The 15,309-nt window shown below is 44.9% G+C and overlaps 1 protein-coding gene across 1 annotated transcript; it reads right to left on the minus strand.

Annotated features, from left to right (window-relative positions):
• Positions 1-2,977: 2,977 nt before the first annotated feature.
• Positions 2,978-15,045, minus strand: TSTD2 (thiosulfate sulfurtransferase (rhodanese)-like domain containing 2; the record flags this gene model as incomplete). Its single annotated transcript, XM_009869333.1, has 8 exons — positions 2,978-3,360; positions 4,686-4,824; positions 5,757-5,915; positions 6,570-6,688; positions 8,308-8,413; positions 10,295-10,420; positions 13,421-13,529; positions 14,976-15,045. Coding segments are annotated over 8 exons (1,088 nt in total), but the record flags the coding sequence as incomplete, so codon positions are not given.
• Between the last annotated feature and the right edge of the window lie 264 nt (positions 15,046-15,309).

The raw sequence follows: 15,309 nt of genomic DNA on the forward strand, positions 1-15,309 counted from the left end.
TTAAAAATGGTCAACTAAATCATCAAACCAGAGCCAGGGAGTTCCAGCTAAGCCACACACTCAAATCTACATGGTATGGGCTCACCTCTTCCATTGGCTTCAAACAAAAATTAATCTTATCCTGGGAAATCCCGATGGTACTAAGAAACCCAGACATGCAAGGAGATGCATCTGCAGAGCAGGGAGCAACACAATGGATACTACAACAGCATTTTTTCCTGAATGAAAAAAATAGCCCTTAAAAATAAAATAAAATAAAAATAAGCAAGAACCTTGTTCTGTATTTCACAGTAGCAGCATCCAAATTAACCATGCAGCCTAAATGTAAATTAAGCTGGCAGGATCACTCCAGGCTCCTCAGCTGATCCCCGCAGAGTTGCTTTACTGAAATATGCAAGGGAGAGCCGAAAGCTGTGCCGCAGAGACACACTGTGCTGAGAGGCATCAGGCTTTGTGGTGAAAGGCATCAAGCTGTGCAGCGAGAGAGATACAAAAAGTGGTATTTAGGAGCAAACAGATCACAGTTTCTCCCAGCAGCTCTCCAGGAAAAGGAGAAAAAGCCATCTGCTGACTGCACCATCTGGCAGTCACAGCCAATCCTGCTTAACTCTCACCTCTCCCGGAGCCCATGTGCCTTCTCTCAGGCATTGCCACTGAGGTGCCTAGATCTTGCACACAGCATTTCACATCGCAAGTCCTTATCTGTATTGATTTCACAAAACTAATGCAGAAGCCAGAATACAGAAGCTGGTTCTAGGCTAACTTGCACAACTAGGAGAGGCCAAGGTTATCTCTTAACCCTGCCTCCCCTCCCTGCAGCAGAAGGGACACAGCTTTAAGGGTCTCCATCTACACATCGCAAACCTTTCTCCTCCCTTGCCCTAGTGCAAGGATCCAAAACGGCCTCTCGGCTCCCCCTCTGCCTTTGAGGTAGAATCTCCAGCTGCCAGAAGCTCTCAGAATTGTACCTTACAGCCAGGTCTACCACGTGGCAGCTAGCTAGCCGGGTTTCAGCATCCACCTCTGCAGAATTAACCATCTCCAACATAACAGGTGAAGTGTATTTGTGCAGTACTTTAAAAATTACTGTGGAAGCACTAAAGGTTACTTATCATGATAGGAGTTTCAGAAGTTTACATATAAAATACCACTGATAAGTGACATAGAAACAGCCTTCCAGAGTGTTCCAGTCTCGCTGATAGACTGAATTGTAGAAGAGTGTTCTTTTTTAGCTGTTAGACACGAAGAAAAGAGAGAATGTAATATGCATGTTGGGGCACTCTCATCAGCGCTCTACACCAGGCCTGCAAGTACAGCTTCCATGTTTTGTCTCAAATATTCCAGTCCTCAAAAGCACAAAGGTTAACTGGACAGCAAAGCTCGGGAGGCAAGATGCCAGGGGACAACAGTACTGCTTAGACTTCTGCTGAAGATGTCTCCCGATAGGAATTTTCCAGTATCTTCTCCAGTATGGATTGTGCACAGATACACTATTAAATACCATCCTCTACAGTTTCTCAAAGAAGACATTCTTAAGTTTCAAAGTTTTGCTTCATGAAAGGAACAGTCATAAAGACAGTTGCTGAACTGTTGATTTCACAGTAGCAATACTGGAAGTAAGAAGAAGTGTTTGCCATGGCTTTAATGGGACCAATGCCCATGTCTTTCAGTTGCTAGTCAAGCTAACAGCGAAGCCTTGCTGAATTCACAGCACTGTGGGAAAAAGTTACAATCTATATGAAAATAACATGGCCTTAACTGTCACTAAGCAACTGCAGAAACCTGAGTAAACTGTTTTCGTGCCTTTAAAAGCAGTTGCCATTAAAACCCTCAACAAACCAGTAAGTAATTTTTATTTCCTGATGACTAACTACTATTTAGTACCAAGAATGACGGTAAGTTTCAAAGACATTTTTCATTCAAGACACATCTTCTACACTACTAATAAAACCTTTCTGTACGTTCTACAGCATCAGGTAAACAAAGCAGCAGGTGTAGAAGTATTTTGAGTTCATATGCTGTGGATCCCTTCAAATTCAAAGACAATTTCCCCACTGATAGGAGCTGGTAATTACGTAAATATCTCACAGCTTTTGGAAAACTCAACCCATGTTTACAAAGGACAAATGCTCCCCAAATCTTATTTAACTTGGATAAAGTATCTTGCAATCTCCTTACAGATGTTGCTGACGTTTAGGCACACATGCCAGCATCGTTTACAGTGACATAATGCTGGTATTTTGACAGTTCCTGTGCCCCCCTCTCTGTGTGTGTGTGTCAGTTTCAACATGGTTCAAGCTGTCATTTTTTCCTAGTGCAAGCAGAGTTGAGCCCTGGATATTTCATGGACAACTTGAGGAAAACAGTTCCCAAATAGACAGAGCCCTGGAATGAGGATTAGTTTTGCTGTTCATCCTACAGGTCACACCCAACAAGCATGACTGGGCAGACAGTATCTGGGCCTTTGCTCCCATTACAAGGGAGGTGCTTACGCCACCTTCAGCTGGTTTTACACGGGGCTAAAGTCACTGACTTCAGGTAACTACCCCTTGCTTCTCACTGGTATAAAACAAAAGGCACGGGCAGATGGTGTGTCTGTGGAAAATATCTTCAGCTCTAATCCAGTCATGTACCTGACAGCCCATCTGCTGCTTTCATACCCTAGCACTAGCTGTTGAAGCAACTGCATGAGCAACAGAGAGGTCCAATGGACAGATCCATCTTCATGAAGGAGTTAAAAAAAAAAAAAAAAAGGAATTGCTGTTATGTCCTTTCAGCTTCTTTTGAATTGTGAGCAGCTGTGACCCACTGCTCCAGATCCCCATGCTCTGCTCCAAATCCCCATGGTAGAGGCCACGCTACAAGACTGTACCCAGGAAGAAGAATCCTGTAGTGCTGGTGATGCGTTGGGCACTCTGGTAATTTACAGTCAAGTCATGGAAGGTTTTCAGGGCATACTCTAGGCTAAAAGGCAGCATATGAACAAGACTTTCCAAGCGAACACGTTTTCAAGATTTCCAAACCTAACTGACTAACGGATAGGGAACTGGCTATAGAAGTCTTTTGCATTAGCATGTGTCAGATTAGCTAATCAAACAGCTTAATTTTTTCCTGTGTCCAGCGTCCTTTGCGAGACATGTTCAATAGGTACCCTTAGCCGTCTCCTTGTACAATCACATTCCTCCTTAAGTGTCTGTCCGGAAGACCTTGAAGTCACCTTGAGCTCTTTCTCTTGACAAAGAGGACAGCAAGCTGTAAGACCTTTGTTGCGACAACTTGGACACGTCAGGACAAGCTGCCGGCAGTGCTGGCTAGAACAATGTTTGTATTGGTCCCACAGAGTCCCACAGTATCTGCATGCTGGAAGGAGGAGGAAAAGAAAAAATTAACACCCACATTGCCCCATCTGTTCCCCTTGCAGAGGGTTCTCTGTGGCTGCAATCTCTCATTTAAATGACTGTTGTCTTCCAGGTTTTTAATTCCTGCTTTAGCTTGATCTTTTAGAGCCTAGTTGATTTTTAAACTTCTGATATTGACGTAAAAAACTTAGGACAGCTGTCTGTCAGGAACAGGAAGAAGTGCTCACTAGTGCTTCCTCTATTTCCAATTAGAAAGCTTTAAAGATTCTCACTGCCAAGAGAAGAAGAAAGACATGCTGGTGGTAATCACGCTAGTACGTAAGAACATTACTGGCTGGGGAAGGGGGTGCCATGGGACAGGCTTCCACGTAAGAGCAATAGCTTGTGCATTCGGTGTCATATGCAGTCCTGGCAGAGTCCTTCGACAACATCAGAGAGATTTTAACCCTTCAACTGAAGGCTACAGCCCAGTTTAGCTGTGCTGGCAGGGTGCCTACCCCAACACTTCCCCTAGAAAATTCTGTAAGGATGGCTGTGATGTATCTGGTGTGTTCTGTTTCTACACCAAGCCAGGCACCTTCAAGATGTATGTGATAATTGCAGGGGAAGAACGAGAGTTTATACTCAAAAAGTTACCTGCTCAGAGAAAAAAACCCAGACTGCTGTCTAAAAAAATGCTAGAGCCAAATTCCATCTATTTGTACCTGGCAACTGCAAAGAAGAAAACAGGCAATTCATTCGCGTTATCAGAAGAGTGACCCCAGACAGATGACCAGGCCATGTTTTTAACAACTTTAACTAGAAGTCACTGAAATTCTACAGGCTACTGGAACTTTTAAAGCATGAAAACAACAAAGTGCTGTTGGGTTTAGTGCCACCACTCTCCCTGTGCCTGGCTGTCTGTGCCCGATGTTCTGTGAGGTTACTGGAACAGAGAACAGATGACAGCAGGAGAACTATTCAATGATTCGGTCACTTGGCCAACCACAGTCTGATCAGCACTGTGACCAACAAGTGGGTGACAACAGCAGCAGCGCTCAGCATACATCTCCATAGCTGGAGATGGCTCATAACAGCAGCTGTTCCTTTTACTGCTCCAGTTTTAGGGAACTCTGTTTAGTGACCCCCCCCTTTTCTCTCCTCATTTCTGTTTTGTGTGTTAAAGCCAGAGCACTGATAATCATCATGTAAAGAGGCAGCACTAAAAGATCAAAGTGACTATGAGAAAGAACTACACAGAGAGTTTGGCTGCCACTGCACAACTCCGTGGAAAGGACTGCAACAGCTTCCCAGCCTTCTAGGAGGTCTTACGTTATCTAGTCCTACCTGAGATGATATCTTCATTGGAACAAATGGCGTAACGATCATCAAATACAAACAGCTTCCCCCTGTAGAATCCATCTGGAAACTCTTCCAGGTACTTGTGAATTCCACCTTTTAGCTGGTAAACCTCTCTGCACACTGCCTGTTTAAAGCATATTAGCAGAAAAGCTGAAGAAGACAACAGCAGTGGTGGTGTCCCAGAGATCCCAAAGCAAATGTTGTAAATGTCAGGGGTCAACGAAAAGCAGCAGCTTGCCAGTTACCATCAGAGGGCACCACGTGCACCCACAACTCTAGGCAGTGCCACCAGGGATTATCCGGCAGCTCCACAATGCTGGTTTGTTGATACAAACCAAACGTGCATTTAATGGTACAGTCAAAAAGCTGCTAACCTCCTCAGTTGAGGGAAGTTTGCTGCATCACAGATTAAATGCTTTTGAATCCCTGTAAACAGCTACTTATTCGGTTTTTTACGTAGTGAGCTGTTAGCAGGAGCAGAATTTTTCAGAGTTCACACTGGTGCAGCAAAAAAAACAAATGAACCACAAGGTTTAAATTTCTGGAGGACGTATATGTGTGCTCTTCCTTTGCTCTTGAGGGAAGGATCCAGGAAAAGAGTGGGATGGAAAGCACAGTTAGAACAATGCAGCGTGCTGGATTTATTCCACAACAATGGGAAAGCACTGACTGGCTGATTTTCATCACGGAGTTGTTCAAGCTGCAGAGCATAACCCAGACCGAGCCTGTGGAGAGACTGCACGATGCTCTCGGCCCTCCCAAAACATTGCTCCTGTGGGCAGGGCAGACTCACAACTCTAAGAAAGTGGGTTATATAATTCTTTTTCACAGGGCAATCACTGCTTGATACTAGTCCATGCAGATCATTGTGAGCTGCATTAAACTACCCAAGTCCCTGACAGACAGCATGAAGCAAGTGTGTGTCAGTGACAGGTACCTCCCCACCTGCTTATTGAGCAGTTCGTGCTCAGTAAGAATTTAGCAGCAAAAGAAAAGACAGCTGCCCTTAAAGCAGTCGCAACTCCCAACACTTGTGCCCTCAGAATGAAGTCTCACCTTGCTCCGGAGGTAAGCAGAGCCTCTTTCACAACGAATCCCTCCTGTGCAGTACATCAGGACACGCTTGTCTTTAAAGAGCTCCAGGTTTTCATCTACGTAGCTGGGAAAATAGCTGAACTTTCTGATATCTGGAGCCAGACAGCCCTGGAAGTGTCCCTGCAATAACAAGAGATGGCCATGTGATTGGTTACAAGCAGTCTTACATGGTGAAGTCTGTGCCTCAACCTTAAGGAAGCAACAAACCTTTGGCTCAAAACATTCTGCTCAATACAGCTGCTTTAGGCCATTCCTCAACTGCATTTATGCATCGAAATACCTGTTAAAATCTGTAAGAGGTTTCTGGACACAGCATGTCTCCTTACCCAAAAATGAAAGAGCGAGCTATGCAGAACAGAACTGTCAGAGAGAGGATGAGCCACAACAGTGCAGGAGGGCTGGCAGATGTCACAGCAGGATGCCCCTATTCTTTTTGACATGTGGAAAGAGTCAAAAATGCTGTGCAGCATCCTTACAAATTATGTTACTTTTACTTCAAACTATATGGTGTTCACTGCTAATGTTGTTTGGACCACATTGTCTTCTTCGTGCCCCAAGCTGTATAAGCGCTTAGCCAGGCAGGCTACATGCTGAGTTGCTGAGCAGGTCCCCTGCTGCCTGTGTTTAATATTCATTACTAAACTGGACTTTGTACATATTACAGGCAATCTGGAATAGGAATCTCTTCTTCCAGTAAGGGTACGTCCTCACAGTGTGGAATGCTTTCCCCCAGCACCTGTAACACACTGTGAGAAGCAGGCAAGGAACACTTACTATTTTACTTTCGTAGAAGTTCCTACAGTCCAGCAAGATGGTATCACTTTGTCCTTGACTGGCCTGGGACAAATACTGTTCTACTTCTTTATGAAACTCCTGAGGGGATAAATGGATTCCTTTAACAAAAAAAAAAAAAAGGGGGGGGGGGAAAGATGTGAGAAGCAGAACTACAAAACAACATCACGTATGATCTGGCTGATCCAGATTCTCCTCAGATTTCCAAACAAAAACTTTCTGTGACAGTTCACAGACGTTTTATCCCAACTTAACCTGCCAAGTTTATCCATGTTTGGCTTCCTGCTGGCAAATGAAAACATAACACTGTTCCACATGACAGAGGAAGAAGAAGCAGACAGAGGCCCGTCTTTATGATCTTTGTTATGTTCCCCTGGCAACTCTAACAGTTGTGAAAGAAAGAGTGAAAAATGTTTCCCTTTCCTTTGCTTATCTTTCATTACATCTGGAGGTGCAGAAGAATACAGAAATTGCATTTTTTTAAACTAAACTCTTCTCTGCTGATAAAAATTGCCATAACCCTGTATTACCTCCAGTACAACTTCCATTTACATAAAGTTTCTCAACTTTCAGATTAATCAGGACTTAGGACTCCCAACCTACTGAAAGCCAAGAAACCTCCCCCACCAAAATCCCTTATCTTATGAAAGAATAAGCCTATAAACAACCTGACAGAGTAACAGGAACAACCTCCATAAACCACTGTAAAATAGGAGTAAAAAGAAAAAGAAAAAAAAGAAAAAGGGAAAGAAATATCCAGACATACACCCTACAAATTACCAAAAACTGAGGAAAAAAATAATCCTCTGCCAAAACCACAAAAAGGTGCTGTAGAAACCTCTGGTGGAACAAAAAGCCCAAAACTGCTCTGTTAATTGCTATTTGCTGTGCTCCTGCTGACCACCTATGCAAGCGTCCTTGTAACAGGTGCATAGCCAGTAATATCTGATTGGGCATAATCCATACTAAGCAGCTACAGAAAACAAAATGCAGCCTGTGTTAGCAGAGTGGCATGAACCTGGTGCAGAACTTAGGGTAAAAGGCAGGAGCATGGCTGTTAACTTAAACTCAGGTAAAGTTAAGTCAGCAGTTCATAACACAAACACATGCATACTCAAATATAAACTTCAGCAGGGTTCTGGCATTTTCTAAGGTAAAAAAAAAGCTCTCAGCATCCACAGCACTAGAATCCAGTGGATCCACAAGAAGACTCCATGGAAAGCTCTTACTATACAGCTTGGTTCTTACTGCAAGAACCACAACGAGACAGCTTTTTATATGGTATAATTTCTGAGCATTTTCTCAAACCTCTACAGAATATTTCAAACAAATATGAATATATTCCTGCATTGAAACATCTTTCCTAACTATCATACACAGCAGGAGCCCAATGACTTACTCCCTCAATAAAGCATAAGGTATGTCCCTACCCCAAAACAAGGTTACTGCTTGATGTCATTGGAACTATCACTGTTTCCCACAAAATGGAAAGATAATTCAAAAAATTTTTTGAGGCAGCTAAACACTTAACAAACCAAAACCTGGGCCAGTAAACTCCCTGCACCAGTAAGTTTTGACTACTAATAAGAAATAAATTTTCATATCTACTTCTCCTGTGTCCTGGCAACTATGCAGAAAGAAATTTTTTTGGTGAAGGTACTTTATTCTTCACTTACCTCTCACATGGGTAGAGGCTTTACTTTTCATTAAATCAACTTACCAGTTTCTTTATAAGACACTATCTTTGGATCAATGCCCATAGGTACAATTTCTTTGAATACTCCAACTCGAAGGTCTGGGAAACAGTAAGCTCCTCCTGCACTGCTCTAGGAAATTTAACACAAAAACAATCCACCAAAATTTATGAAGTGTCAAGATTAAAATTACCCACTCACTTTAATTTTCCACAGCTCCCTAGAACAGGAAAGTGTCTTGGTGGCTGAGGGAAAGAAATGTCTTTCCCACTGAGATGCACATTCTAAATCCTAAGCTTTGGGCAGTGGATCCCTACTACAGCCTGGCAGAGTTGTCTCAGGGTCAGCGACTGTCCTGCAGGTGAGACAGGCACCACTTGGCATGAGGTGTGGAGTGGGAAGGAGAACAGATCTTAGAAACAAACGTCACTAGCACCCATCATGAGAAAGTCAAGGACCCTACAGAGCATGTGGATGCCAACAGGAGTATTAAATAACCTCCTCCAGTAATGGATCATGTTGACACACCTTGGCCCTGCAGTCCTCCTCAGCCCCTCTCACACCTGACATATCACACACTGTCTGTAGCAGAGCCCGGCCCCCAGCCACCACACATATGATGCGAGTAGCCATAGTTCATGAGTATGAATCAGACAGATGGGAGCTCAGCCAGGTTCAAGACTTTTTAACAGAGGAGTTGGACACTCCCCACCCCCCAAACTGAAGTGCAGAATTTCCCCTTTGGAGGTCTTGGTGAGCCCTTTTTGGTAGGCATCCCTGCTGCAGGCAACAAGAAGCGAGAATTTCTGCAGGGCTGAACCTCAAACATGGCTTAGGCACTACCAAGCATATAAATACTCAAACAAAATATGTTCATAGCCCTAAGTGCAATTTTCACTCCTCTATGACCATGTCTTCAATGGCACAGGGACTTGAAACCCCCACTTACCACAGTACATAGCACGCAGAAGAAGAGTGAGACAGTTCTGCATGCTGTATAATACGGTATTAATACTATCGTGTATTAACACATGAATGTTGATGCCCAGAGAGATCCTGCAGGGTTGGAGTTTTTGCCAGGGTCAAGGTAAACTTCCACACCTATTCTACTTTTGCATCTACACGTGACTGTAACAGGTCACATTTACTCTTGAAATTCAGCCAAGCACAGCAGTTAAAAAGCTAAGGCTGAACGAGCACTGCAGCTCTACCTGAGATTTGAATTTCACAATTTTAACTAACTTCTTTGGCCTAGTTATTTATGGGAAAAAAACCAGTATTCCATGCAAATAAAACTGTGTGGAAAAGAAAAATGCTATAAAAGCAGCAGCTTTCCTTCGTCAAAGAGAAACCAGTACCTACAGTGCTGAGGCAGCAGAAGCCTACCAGAATGCCATGCTGTGCCAGCCACAGCTGCCATCACCATCTCAAGACAGCAACTGGCACACGTGCTCAGACCCAAGCAGAAGTCAGCACTTGCTCTGCAGTTGGGCTCTCATGTGAGTTGGGAGAAACCTCTTGACTGTGCCTGTATATTTTCTCTAGAAGACATCCAGTTCATGCAAGTGACAGTGCAGCCATATGGACATCAAAGCCTGCATGAACTTAAACCTTCTAGGCAAGGGTCTCAAATCAGGGTGAAAAGCAGAGGGCGGGAACAGTTTGCTTGGGTAAGGGTACATTGTGATGCCTTGGTTTTGGCAGTGAAGTTGGAGCAAATGCTTGTTAAGAATGGCCAGGCTGAAGCACACTCCCTTCCCCCATATAGGGGGCCCTGCAAATGCACACATTGCTGCCAAAGCTTGTAGCAGCTGCTATCACGATCACCGTTATAGTTGGTGCAAATCAGCAGAGATGTCTAAATAAAGTAAGGTTGGGAATCCTTGGCTTAGACGATTGCTGGGAGATCAGAACTGCTAGACCAGAAGTAACACTATCAAGAAGCAATGTGTTTATTTCTCAAAAATTAGATGCCTTGCATTAATTTTGACAGGTATTCTTATTTTTTCATACCTTGAAATCCTCTCGACACAAAATGTCTTTGAACAAAGGCTGGGAAAGCATAACTTCAACGTAGATATTGGTAGCTACTTTGCTTCCACCAACTGTCCCATTAATCCCTTCTGAAGCAACTCGTACCTAGAAGGCAAGATGAGAAGCTGGAGCTAAGGCTTAGTAACAGCAAAAATAGATCACAGTGAAATTAATAAAATATGACTGGGTGACAAAAAGCAGACAGAGAAGTATGTTCAGAAAAAAAAACTACTGAGGAAGGAAGGAAAAGATGGTTATACTAAAGTTGAACATGAAGAAAATAATAAATAAAATAGGATAATAAGCTCCCAGTAATTGCTTTCGAGCCGTTTCAAACAAGACAGTCAGAAAACCTTGTGCAATAAACAGAGAAAAGCTAACTGCCAAAACCTACAGTCAACCTTGAAATTCCCACTAGGAGCCTGCCTCAGGACAAACAATAGGATTGTGCCCAATGACTCAAACAGCTAAAAGGAAAATGTGAATATGCATAATATTGCATGTGTAGGGGTACAACGGAAAATGGGCGAGGAGGACTGTAGGCAGGCTCAAGCAACCGGCACCTGAGGTGTCGGAGAACACCCGTCACACTGGATCACTGCTCGGCCGTGTGTGCTCGACCACCAGCACACCCACACGGAGATAACAGAGCCCTGGGACAGATGTGGGGGCACCTCTCACATCCCTGCCCTGCAAAGCTGTCGTCTGAGCCCCGGGAACTGAGGCCGAGCAGCAAGGAAAACATAACAAAGCCGTGGGATGGACACCACAGGCTTTCCAGCAAGGAGAGGTCTCCTTGTGCCTGTGCTGCTGCTTGCTGAGCTGCTCCTGTGATCGGTGCCCGTGTGCCTCACCCAGGGGCTGCTGCAAGGATTCTTCAGATTCTCAGGTGGAGAGAACAAATCTACTCCTTGCATTTCAGCTGTGGTCTGTGGTTGTTCCTGCATCCTGCCTGTTTCAGCCCACACACATGTAAGATCATATTTCAATGCGAGTCATTTTATCTCCAGCACTGACAAATGAACAAAAACTCTGAAGTGGTGAAAAATAAAAAAAAATCAATATAAAAGACAAGGGAAAAAGCAACTGGCTGAGAAGGCAAATGCTGTACCTGTCTTGGAAACGGGAAAAAAAATTGAGAAAAATACCAACCACCAGACTTAGCTGAGCAAAAAAAAGAATTGAATGTGTCAGGGTGTTTCACTCCCAAATCATGTGTAGAACAGGGAAGGTGCATACCACTGGCAGAGAAAAAGAAGCTACTTAGTAACTATATGCATTCTGCTCTGAGTTGCCCTCTTGAAAAATCCTTCTCTTCACAGATAGCCTAGAAACATCAGCTTTGAGAGGTTAAAATTCATCTTTCCTTGCAGCCTCAAAAGGCCAGCCAGATGACCCAACTCACTTCCTTGGGCGAGTCTGCGAGGAAGGAAAGAACAAAGACTCTGTGCAGGAATGAGCTCTGCTGTCCTGTGGTGTGGTCTAAGGTGTCAGTTGCTCTCATCTCACTCCTGACAGTGCAGGGGGTTACAGCTTGATGCAGTAATTCTGACTGGAAGACCCCTGTGCATTGAGGCGTCAGGGACACAGGTAACTGTTAACTGGAGCAGGATCAGACTCTGCTTCACCTCCAGCTCAGCTCTTGGGTTGTGCTGTATGATTCCTTTAGGATAAATTGAGCCCAATGTCATGGGTTTGAGCCTGGCGGGGTTTTAGGAAGCATGGGGAGGGCTGTGGGGGATGGCTTTTGCAAAATTTCGAGAGCCTCCCCCAGTCCCAGGTAAAAGTTGGACCCACCTGTGGCCGAGGCCAGGCCAATCAGCACCTCTGAGAACAAGGTATTTAAGAGGTAACCCTACTGAGCCAGTTCCTCTTTCTTTTTTTGTTATCTGTCTGTCCTTTCTTTTATGTTGGGCAGTTTTTCTGCTGGAGGAGGGGGAGATGAGAGGAAAGCAAAGGAATGGGTTGGTGAGGAAAGCAGGTGAGAAAGGCACAGAGGAGAGCACTTCCCTGGAGGCCTGCGGTGAGATGGCAGGGAGAGGATCGCCCGCGAGCTGGGGGGACCGACAGTGGTGAGAACGTCCAGGATAGAGCAGCATGTGGAGAACCCCATGCCAGAGGGGAGAGGGACCACACAGAGCAGAGGATGCACCCAAAGCAACCCATGACCCTGGCTGGGACTCGCATGGAGGGAGAGGGTTGCCCTCCACGAGATGGACACCACGTGGGGAAGACGAAGGGGAAGACTGAAAGGAGCACTCTTCCCCGAGAAGGAAGGACTGCCATGGACAATCACTAATGGCCAGATGGACCAAACTCCTGCCCCCCGCCCCTCATTGCTCTGATGGCAGGGAGCAAGTAGCCGGGAAGAGGGGAGGGGTGCGGCGGAGTGTATTTAAGATCGGGTTGTATCTATCTATGTACTCCTCTCACTATCCTGCTCTAAGCTAGTTGGTAACTGGTGGTGGTAAATTAAATTTATGCTTCCTCCCCAAGTCTACTCTAGCTTCTACCTGCCATCGTAAGTGCTAAATGGACCCTCTCTGCCCTAATCTCACTCCTTGAGCTTTTTTAGTTGAGTTTTCTCCGTCCACATCCCTGAGGGGATGGGGGAGGGGGAAGGAGCGAGTGAGTGACCGCGTGGTTCTTTTTTGTCAGGCTGGGCAGTCAGATCAAGCCACAAGACCCAAAAACCCTAACAGAGATGCCTACATGCAGGTCCCCATTGATATCAGTGATTATGCCACCTGTGTGTCCTTGGGTTTATTTAAAACGCATCAAAAAGTTCTCATGTGAACAGCCGTTCTGTTTGACAGTAGGAGTGACAAAAAGATTCGGTTTTATCTAACAACAACAAAAAAATATCTGTAACAATGAATGATGGAAATGGGGCAACCCTTGCAAGGACAGGGTCTCTAGAGCATGCCAGCTCTTAAACAGCATTGTAAATGATACTTCACAGAGTCTGAGTGCCTTTCTCAGTGGGATAACAGACTAGCACCTTCTGGTGCAAAACACTTGATTCTCCACATGCCTGATTGTCCTGCACTAAGCAAAGAAGATTTTTTTTTTTGTTAAGAATACAACCACCGCTTAAAACCTTACCTTGCCTGTTAGATGTAGATGCTGGCACAGAGCCTTTTGCCAAGCACAAAGCTTCTCTGGATCCTTGACCTCACAGTAACAGTAATACAGAAGTACTTCTCCCACCTTGCTGTTCATTGCATGGCAAAGATGAACAAACAGGAAGAGTATGTTCAGGTTGAAAACACAAAAATGTACAAGTAGCAGTAATATTCAAAAAGCAGACAATTCTATTCCAGCACATGCAGGGAGAAAAACAAAACAGCAAACAAACTTTGGAGGGATTAGCACTTCTGGGTTTGATTTACAGTATCACAGAATAATAAAATTATTTATTTCAAAGAGGAGGAATATGTACTAAAAAAGCTCCAACATTCCTAGTTCTCATGACCAGCTACAAAATGAGCTCATCTGTGCTGCATGGGACTTGAAAATTAAGGTGCTTGAGCTATTTAAATAGCAAAAATTTTCCATGAGATTGTGCATGCTGGCATTCTGAGCAGCACAAGCCAAACCCTCTCACAGTCAGAAACATTTCCATGAACCTACTTATTCGTAACTAACAAGCCTTGAAGATACTTAGGGGGCAGGTTAGCTCAGTAGTTTGAGCAGCAGTGCTGACAGCAATGACAACACCGAGGTCGCAGGTTCGATTGCCGCTGGGTCCCCATGTGTCTCCTGGACTAGTCTAGAGGTGGCGTCCCTGCCCATGACAGGGATGTTGGACTAGATCATCTTTAAGGTCCCTTCCAGCCTAGGCCAGTCTATGATGATATGATACTTGAATGAGCAGAGAAAAGAGGCCTGCACAGAGCATATCCTGCTTTCTGCTCTTTTTTTTTTACAGCTCTTTCTTAATTATAGACCTAAGTTTGTAGATTGAGGGATACCTGTACAATTCTGAATTCACAACATAGGATGGTGCAGCTCTGATAGTTCAATTCTCCTAAATTCCCACATTCACTATCAAAAAAATGCAGTGTATTTATTTCCTTACCAGCAGTAATCATAAAACCATAGAATCATTAAGGTAGGAAAAGACCTCGAAGACCATTAAGTCCAACTGTCAGGCGAATACCACCAGAACCACTAAACCAGGTCCCGAAGTGCCATGCCTACACGTTTTTTGAACACCTCCAGGGACAGAAGCTCTGCCGCTTCCATGGGCAGTCTATTCCCATGCCTCACCACTCTTTCAGTAAGGAAATCTTTCTAATCTAAACCTCTCTCAGTGCAACTTGAGGCCTTTTCGTCTTGTTCTGTTATTGGTAACTTGGGAGAAGAGACCAACACCCCCCTCACTGCAACCCCCTTTCAGGCAGTTGTAGAGAGCAAGGAGGTCTCCTCTCAGCCTCCTCTTCTCGAGACCAAAGAATCCCAGACCTCTCAGACGCTCTTTCCACTTCCCAAGACATGTTCTGCAGACCCCTCAGCAGCTCTCTTGCCCTTCTCTGGACCTGTTTGAGCACCTCAATGTCTCTCTTGCACTCTGGTGCCCAAAGCACTATCACTGCCCTGCTCCTGCTGGCCAGGTGTTCCTGATCCAGGCCAGGGCGCTGCTGGCCTTCTTGGCCACCTGGGCACCCTGCTGGCTATGCGCTGTTGTGCCTGCTGCCCAGCAGCACCTCGCAAACCTGCACCTGCACCTTTTCACAGGTGTGAGCAGATGTGAGAGGAACTGAAATAAACCAAGTGACTCCTGGAGGGTACCTACACCTACTGACCCAAAGAAGCACCTCAGTAAGGCAGCTAAGGCGTCTAAAGACCTAAAGGAATATCAGCAAAGGCTCTTTCTACATCTTAAAAGTGCCACTTGACCGAACTTCCTAGAAAGTGCTACCGGCAGAAGATCATCCAAAGCGCAAGCAGCCCAGCGCCCCGCCACCCCCCGACCTCCAAGCCGCCCAGGG

This window comes from Apaloderma vittatum, unplaced genomic scaffold (assembly GCF_000703405.1).
Source record: "Apaloderma vittatum isolate BGI_N311 unplaced genomic scaffold, ASM70340v1 scaffold29705, whole genome shotgun sequence".
Taxonomy (NCBI): domain Eukaryota; kingdom Metazoa; phylum Chordata; class Aves; order Trogoniformes; family Trogonidae; genus Apaloderma; species Apaloderma vittatum.